General features: G+C 41.3%; 1 protein-coding gene across 1 annotated transcript; it reads right to left on the bottom strand.

Annotated features, from left to right (window-relative positions):
* Positions 1-2,244: 2,244 nt before the first annotated feature.
* LOC131330438 (putative FBD-associated F-box protein At3g50710) lies at positions 2,245-3,951 on the bottom strand. The gene is made up of 3 exons (XM_058364014.1): positions 3,105-3,951; positions 2,825-2,971; positions 2,245-2,735 (listed from the first exon to the last, which is right to left on the bottom strand). The coding sequence occupies exons 1-3, from the start codon at positions 3,654-3,656 to the stop codon at positions 2,388-2,390; spliced, it is 1,047 nt and encodes a 348-aa protein (XP_058219997.1). The 5' UTR covers positions 3,657-3,951; the 3' UTR covers positions 2,245-2,387.
* Between the last annotated feature and the right edge of the window lie 4,653 nt (positions 3,952-8,604).

Consider the following 8,604-nt stretch of genomic DNA (forward strand, 5'->3'; position numbering starts at 1 on the left):
TTTAACACTCCTCCTCACGTGCAGCCCGGATGCACGTGGAGGTACGAATTGAGGAAACCAGGAGATTTGACTCGGGCGACCCCTCATGCATGTGCAGCCCGGATGCACGTGGATGTGGGATTAAGTTTAACAGAGATTGTGCCGGGAATGATAGTTAGTGGCATGGAAGTTGCTGAAATTGATGGAGCCCCGAGAGTCCTAAATTCCTTGTGTAAATAATCCTTGATTTTGAGTTCTATACATAGAGTTGGTTTTACTATGTACTCCTGCTTTATGTGTGGTTTAGTTTGTTTTGTCCAAATAAAAATATTTGACGAGTTTTGAGTTTGCAAGCATGAAGAACTTGAGTAAGAATCAAGTACAGGGAAGAAAGGCTATTTAAGCTATTCCTTCAAGTTTTTCAAAATTGTTTTGGGTTGTTTCCTGTACGTTGAGATAGACTAAAAAGCCTTGTTTGAGGTTGGAAGACCCGTGTTTGGGGTACACGGAAAGGGAACCCATGGTTCCAAACTTCCGATCCATGTATTTTCAAGATGTGTGCAGGGTAAAGACTCAAACAAGCAAATGCATCGGATATCTAATAGTAGTATCATAGTAGTATGTTTTCCACTGTGGTGCAGGGACCGACATTTGGAGCCGTGATGATATCGGGGCAGAAGGCAGCTCACCTGGCATTGAAGTCACTGGGACTGCCAAACGCACTGGATGGAACATACGTCGGAAGCATTCACCCTGAGCTGATCCTAGACTCCTCGGAGGATGGGCACTGAAACCGTGGATGCTTAAGCGCACAAAATTTCCAGGTTGTCCAATAAAATAAAACTTGTTAGCAGTTTGGTTGAGATGGTGGTGGTGCTGGTAGATCCACAAGGGGGTGAGCAAACTCAATAGCTCAGGTGGAATTAGGCCTTGTTTTTTGTCAATGTTTCTCTCCTTTCCTTTTCCTTTTACCTTTGATTTGAGAATGGAAGCACTAGGGTCCTTTGGTTCTGTTTATGCAATCATTTTTCGTCTCTGTAAGGTTTACTCCTTTGGTCTGTGTTATTTGTCAAGTCTTAACAGAGGGCTTGAGGCTCTGCTGTGCTGTCCTGTGCCCGTGAAAGATTGAGAATAAATGGTAGTTGGGCATGTGAACAAGGACCTTTAACGGAAAAAACAAAAAAGAAAAAGGTTCAAGCCTCGAGCAAGAGAGTGAATAGCCTCGACATGGCGCATTCTCACTGCTAGTAGGTGTAGGTGTATGTGCTAAAGCTGCTGGTTTTATCTCCTTAGGGATTTGATTTCTACTCGGGCACGCACTGCTGCTTTCAAAATTGGTTTTGAGATGGACATAAATTATGAATCGGCAACACAGATTGTCGTGCCTATAGGAAAAACGAGGGTTTACTTCCATTGGTTTCCTGGTCACACGTTGACCAAACCTTAAACTTGTTCATGTTCTGGCTAGGAAACAGTGCGCTCGTGCTCAGAAAGGGCACAAGTTGAACTCCATCTGAAACTTGAAAGCCTGGAATCGAGGTTTGAAGAAGCATACAATTTTCCATAAAAGCACCAAGGGGGCCGTTCTGGAGGATAAATAGGCAGGCCTCCATGTCCTAAAACTGAAACACGAAAAGGTTATCCTCCATGGCAAAATGAGATTTGGTAGCCCAAGTTCTCCAGTAAGACACATCAGAAAAGAGTCTTCACACTCCCCAGAGCCAATCTTCTAGATCAAGGAAAATATTATCGATGCCTGGGTTATCACCAGCAAAATCAGATGATGAAGCCATAGCTCCACCCTGAAAAGTAGGGAGATTGATTATCTAAGCCTGGGTCTTCACCAGCAAAACCTGATAATGAAGCAATGGTTCCACCTTGAAGAGTAGGGTGATTGAGAACTGGAGGGAACATCTAGAGAGGAGAAGATCAAGGGAGGGGATCATGACTAAACAGAAGAGAAATTTAGTGTCAGTGGAAATGGAGAATAGACACACAGAATAAGAAAGAGCCACAGAAACAAAGACTGGCATCCGTATCCAGAACATAGAAAGAAACCCTCAGTAGAATACGGATCGGTAGGGTAAGAGAGCTAGAATAATTTGGCCGCTGCTATGCGAAATCAATTTAATTGACATATCAAAAGGGCACAATGGATGGAAAACTACAACCCAAACCACTAACTGAAGGAATTCCACAGATGGGTGGTTATACTCTGAAGCAGCAAAATTAAGTAATAAGTCGTTTGAGGAGATATCCACATCATGCACTAACAAACCACTACATTAAATACGGGTCCAAATGAAATATGTACAAAAATCCCATTTATAGTTCCATAAAAAAAAAACAAAAAACATAACCAACAGCTACAAAGATAAATTGGTGTCCAGAAAGCATGCATAAAATGCTCAGCTGCCAGGTACTATTCTCAGCTTCCTTTTCCTTTTTCCTTGGCATTTGGGAATATGAAGTATGAATTTGCAATTACTGGTGCACTTCGCATAATTTGATAATTCTTCTCCAAAGTTAACAGAATAGCCACGATGGCAGAAAATTATCATCTTCTCCGATACCATTGCATTTTTCAACAAGTACTTCAACAGGTTCATCTCTTCTTCAACGCCACAAAATTGGTGAACTACTATTGCCTTGAGGCAACAAATTAAACAATTAGGAATTTCCTGTGGTGGAATCCAGTGGTATTTATAGTCTCGGACTCTGCAATTGTAAGTCAATCCCCCGGGGAGGGTAATTCCCTAATCAACGGGAGAAAATTAGGTTTAAATATGTCAGGTACAGAAAAGTGTGGAACGCTAAAGTAATATTTAAAGCATTACAAACTTACCTCCCTAAAGACAAGAACTTCTAGTTTAGGAGAGCTTTCAAGCAAATACGGCAACGGAAGCAGGCCATTCTCTTTATCCAAACCTAGCTCCAGATGGACCAAGTTACAAAATGTTGGCAAATGGGCATGATCAGCGTAACGGAGAGACTGCAAATTAGGGGTATTGAAGTTACTGGTTAGAAGTGAAAGCAAATAATTAACTAAATGACTATGGCAATGAAAAGAATGTAAAGAACAAGCTGTAAACATCTCACACGCAGAATTCCACTAGAATGCTTACCTTCAAAGTAGAAGCAGTTAACGATAGACGCTTAACATTTGAGAGACTTCTAAGTAGCCCGTATGCATCATTTCCATATTCCTTTTCTCTTTTCTTCCAATATCCAAATAACATAAAGATGCTCACATGTGCTTCAACAAGGCAGGGCAACCCACCAATCAAAATTCTATCTGATCCAAAATCGGAAATTTCAAGGTATTCAATGTTTGGAGCATTAACCATGATCTTGCACTCACACTCTGCAAACCTTTTCATTTTATTTCTACTGATTTTCAATGTAAACCTTTTCAGCGAAGGCACAGAAACATCAAAAGTCCACGCATAATCCCAACCGTGTCTAATGATCTCCAAATCCTCAAGGGCAGGACAACCTGAGAAGAGCCTTTGAGGGGATGCATCATCCAGATATATAAGCGAATGGAGATGAAGGATCTTAAGGTTTGGCAAGCGAACATTATCAGGAACATTAAACATAAACCGACCATGAATCTTTAAAAGCACTACGGTTTTGGAAGTGAAAAGGCTCCGAGGCAACTCACCAAGCTCAGGCATAGGTACTAAAGGGCGGTCATTATTGTATCGGGTAAAAAATTCAAGATCGAGCTGGCGAACATCGCAACTGATTGCAGCACAAACCCATGAATAAAAACGAGTACAGTCAATCCTTCCGTCACAGGACAGCCGAAACCTATGAATAGATGAATGAGGGCGAAGGGTTAAAAGAAGCCTGTCAACAAAATTGGTTACATTGGCCCTGGCATTAGGTGGCCACCTATTATGCAAATCAATCACAAGATCGGGTAGTGAAAGCCAAAGGTGCCTCCACCTTTTTGCTAAAGCACTTATAATAACAATCTATTTCGTCGTATCCCTTCGCTTCATGAGCTGTACCTGGATGGATCAGTTTGAGGATTCATCGGTGACGATACAGATTGAATTGCCTCAACTCGAGAGGCTAGAGTTGCGTTTGGTTAGTCACGGAGAGGGTGTTGCTGAAATGGGTGAGTGTAAGGTTATACTCGACGCGCCGCGGCTGATATACGTGTCCTTATGTAGTGATTTCGAGGTTTCCTTCGAGGTTGTCGACTCTCCGATTGTGGTCACGGCACAACTACGTTTAGGAGTTTGCACCCGGGGGAGGCAGGTTTTTGTCGACGAGGAGTATGGAGCGGAGGAGGATCGCGATATTGAAGAGGATCGCGATATTGAAGAGGAGGAGGGGTATGCCTGGAGTGTTTTCAACCTGTTGAGCCGCCTGAGAAATGTTCAAACCCTGTCCCTTTCCGCGCCGACACATTGTGTGAATTCTCTTTAATATAATATGTATAGGCTTTTCAAATTTGTTCATCGAATTCTTAAATGTGTTCCATGTTTATTTGTTAGGAAGAAAGAGACCCTAACTTTGGGGTGTAGTTCACTCTATGACTTGGGCCCTCGGGTTTTCTAATCTATAGGCGTGCATAAAATGTATTCATACATATGATTCTCATGACAAACGTTTTTTGGTAGGCTCTGTTGTATGCAGTTTTGGGGTCACACGGAAAACCAAGAAACCTGTTGGTATTCGATAAACAATAAACAAAAACTGCTCGGATGAAGCCCTTCTCGGTCTTTTTTTTTTTGCTGATTTCTCGCGTGTACCCTTAAAATCATACTCTGAACACATTGAGCGGCTCAGATCATCGAAATTCGATCGGTAAAGGGAGGTCCTTATTTTATTAAGTTAAGGTGGTCCTTAGGAGAAGGGGACTATATATATATATATATATATATATATATATATATATATATATATATATATATATATATATATATATATATATAAACAACCCCTCCCTTTAGTTCCTATCCAAAACAATGACGAAGCAAAAATAGATACCTAACATCAGCTAAGACTTCAATGGACAGCAAAAAACAAGAATATTCACGTCTTAACTGAAAATGCAATTCCTTGGTTTCAAAATTCTTTGGTTTTCCATAAGAGCATATGTCCTACAAAGTATCTCTACAAATCTCCAACAGCGTACTAATCAATATCCCAATTTTAACTTTGCCCAGAATGCTAAGCTTGCTTTGATCAGATCAACCAGACCATGCCTACTTGGGACCATCTTATCGAATACCAACAGGTTTCTTGGTTTTCCGTGTGACCCCAAAACTGCATACAACAGACCCTACCAAAAACGTTTTGTCATGAGAATCATATGTATAAATACATTTTATGCACGCCTATAGATTAGAAAACCCGAGGGCCCAAGTCATAGAGTGAAATACACCCCAAAGTTAGGGTTTCTCTCTTCCTAACAAATAAACATGGAACACATTTAAGAATTCGATGAACAAATTTGAAAAGCCTATACATATTATATTAAAGAGAACTCACACAACGTGTCGGCGCGGAAAGGGACAGGGTCTGAACATTTCTCAGGCGGCTCAACAGGTTGAAAACACTCCAGGCATACCCCTCCTCCTCTTCAATATCGCGATCCTCCTCCGCTCCATACTCCTCGTCGACAAAAACCTGCCTCCCCCGGGCGCAAACTCCTAAACGTAGTTGTGCCGTGACCACAATCGGAGAGTCAACAACCTCGAAGGAAACCTCGAAATCACTACATAAGGACACGTATATCAGCCACGGCGTGTCGAGTATAACCTTACACTCACCCATTTCAGCATCACCCATTTCAGCAACACCCTCTTCGTGACTAACCAAACGCAACTCTAGCCTCTCGAGTTGAGGCAATTCAATCTGTATCGTCACCGATGAATCCTCCGAAACTGATTTATCCAGGTACAGCTCATGAAGCGAAGGGATACGACGAAATAGATTTGCACCCAGAAAATCCATATCATCAAAATGGTTTTGCATGAGGAGTGTGTGCAGTGCGGTAAACACATTTTTTGGCAAGGCTAAAGTGATACTCACGTGGGACTCAAGGCGCAAGGTGTGTACGGTCGTTGTTAGAACATGTGTGAACGTTGAGTCCCACATCGGATAAACAAAAAAAGAGTTGGACCTTAAAAAGAGCCTTTTAAGTGGATATGGGTCATTCAATGTATATTGGGCCTAAGTAATGTGGTGGACTTTTTGTTGTTACTCCCACACAAATTGGGCCTTGAGCACGCAGTGGGCGGGTCGATGCATCGGACAAACTCCCAACAAATGGTATCAGAGCCGATGGTTGACGATCTATGGGAAGACTCTCAACGCACCATTAAATGGGTTTGCACAGAAGACACTCGTGGAGCGGTATAAAGTCCAAAAAGGTGACTCTCGATGAAGCAAGGTGGCTCGATGTTGGAGTGCTGTATTAGATGGCTCATTGTCGATGGAGTTGACTCGTCTGGGAGCATGGTGCTGGTGAATGAGCACGTTGGCTCATTGAGTTCTCGTCGGGGAGCATGGTGCCGGTGACTAGGCACGTTGGCTCTCAATTGAGATGACTCTGAATCGATTGAGTGGGTGCAGAATAAGCACAGTTCAAGAGATAGGGTTGAGAGTTATAGATCAGAATCAAGGGGGAGCTTGGATGCAGAAAGAGGTTAAGGCCTAATGTTCGGTTCACACATGAGAGGGAGATTTGTTAGAACATGTGTGGACGTTGAGTCCCACATCGGATAAACAGAAAAAGAGTTGGACCTTAATATATAATTGGATGACTCATCACTTACAAGGCTTAGCCTTTTAAGTGGATATGGGTCATTCAATGTATATTGGGCCCAAGTAATGTGGTGGACTCTTTGTCGTTACTCCCACACAAATTGGGCCTTGAGCATGCAGTGGGCGGGTCGATGCATCGAACAAACTCCCAACTGTCGTCGACAACAGCAAGGATTCTGGGAGACGTACCGTTTCGAAAGAATCGAGCTCGATCTCTACTGCACCCAATCTCACTTCCTCAGACATCCATCCCGCAATCAGATCTGGTGCAATATTGTAATAAGCACCCAAATAGAATCGTCGAACTGGCACAACAAGAAACCTCAACACTCGACCGACGAAAGCACAAAACGTGTTCTGATCGATAGGGTACTCTCACGAAAGCACAAAATGTGTTCTGATCGATAGGGTACTCTCCAAATACCAACCCTTGGTCGAAATCAAGATCTTCAACCTGTCTCCACAGCCCAGCTTCGTATCACTTTTTCACGCACACCACAACAGCAACCACACTCTTTGTAGGGAGGCGACCAATTATATTCAGGGCTAGCTCTTCTGGAAGAGCGCTCAAGCGATCTCCGCTATCTCCTAGGTCCAAGCGTTGGGCATTCGGCTCCATTGTAGGGGTGGGTAGGGCTGGGGCTGGGTAGGGTTTTGGATTTTTCGATTCGGGGTTTTACGTTTTATAGTTTCTCCGGCTTCCTGCTTGTTTGAGAAGGAGACGATCGAGAACGATGAAGCTTAAGTTTTGGGCGCTGCTATTCGCAGCCTTTTATTTTCTCCCATAACCCACTACATTTCGGTAAATGGTTGTTGAAAATCATAAATAACATTTCAGTAAATAGCTGTTGAAAACAAAATTATATTTCAGTAACTACATGTCGAAAATATGTTCAACTTTCGGTAAACAACTACCGAACATACATTTTCAGTAAATAGCTGTTGAAAAAAATATTATATTTCGGTAATTGGATACTGAAAATATATCTCAATTTCGATAACTAACTGTCGAGTATAATTGAAAATTTTTAACGGGTTATAAGAGAAAATAAAGTGCTGCGAATAGCGGCGCCCTAAGTTTTGAATGAAATCACCATTCTCCCCCTATCACAAACTCTAAAAGTTTTGAAATTTCACTCTTCTCCCCATATTACAAACAATAGCATATACGCCCCCCCCCCACTCGTCCCTATTTTCTCATTGATTTTCTCTTACCTTAAGCTTTGGTTACTGCATCAAAATGAAAGATGGTTGAAATTAATTCAATATTTGCTTAGTCAATTATTTAATGTAGTTATCAATAGAGTGAACATGTTGCTATCGATAAGTGATTCAGTTGTTAAATAATGTTGACACTCTATTTTTATTCCTTGACGCTCCCTTTTTTTTTTCCCTCCTTTATTCATGTGAAAGTACCAAATTGGCCTTCATACGAAAAAAATGACTCAAGATGTGTAAGCTTTTTTTAGTAAATTCACATGAATAAAAAGACAAAAAGAAGAGTGTCAATTAATAAAAGGATAGTGTAGAAATTATTTATGCAGGTTCGTACATTGCCAACTTCATTTTGTGTTTTCATGGGTTGTTTTATCTATTTCCTTTCTCTTGTAATATTTTATTTATTATTATTGAAATGTTACTTTCTTTATTGTTAAAAAAAGTGTAGAAATCATTCCCCAACTAATTATTTGTTTGCCTCATACAAATGCCCAAATACAAATCTTTTGTTAGTTTATTATTGAGCTCTGATACTCAACGGCTCTTCATTGAGAATTAGGAAAGAGTTAAGAAGAGAACTTCAATTTATTTTTAATTGTTTTGCCAAAATTCAAGGAAGTA

Source organism: Rhododendron vialii, chromosome 6a (assembly GCF_030253575.1).
Source record: "Rhododendron vialii isolate Sample 1 chromosome 6a, ASM3025357v1".
NCBI lineage: Eukaryota > Viridiplantae > Streptophyta > Magnoliopsida > Ericales > Ericaceae > Rhododendron > Rhododendron vialii.

Coding starts and splice junctions, on each gene's coding strand:
- LOC131330438 (XM_058364014.1), bottom strand. CDS start 3,656: ATGCCTGAGCTTGGTGAGTTGCCTCGGAGCCTTTTCACTTCCAAAACC. Junction 2,972..3,104: donor TAACTGCTTCTACTTTGAAG/GTAAGCATTCTA, acceptor CCTAATTTGCAG/TCTCTCCGTTACGCTGATCA. Junction 2,736..2,824: donor AAGTTCTTGTCTTTAGGGAG/GTAAGTTTGTAA, acceptor CCCGTTGATTAG/GGAATTACCCTCCCCGGGGG.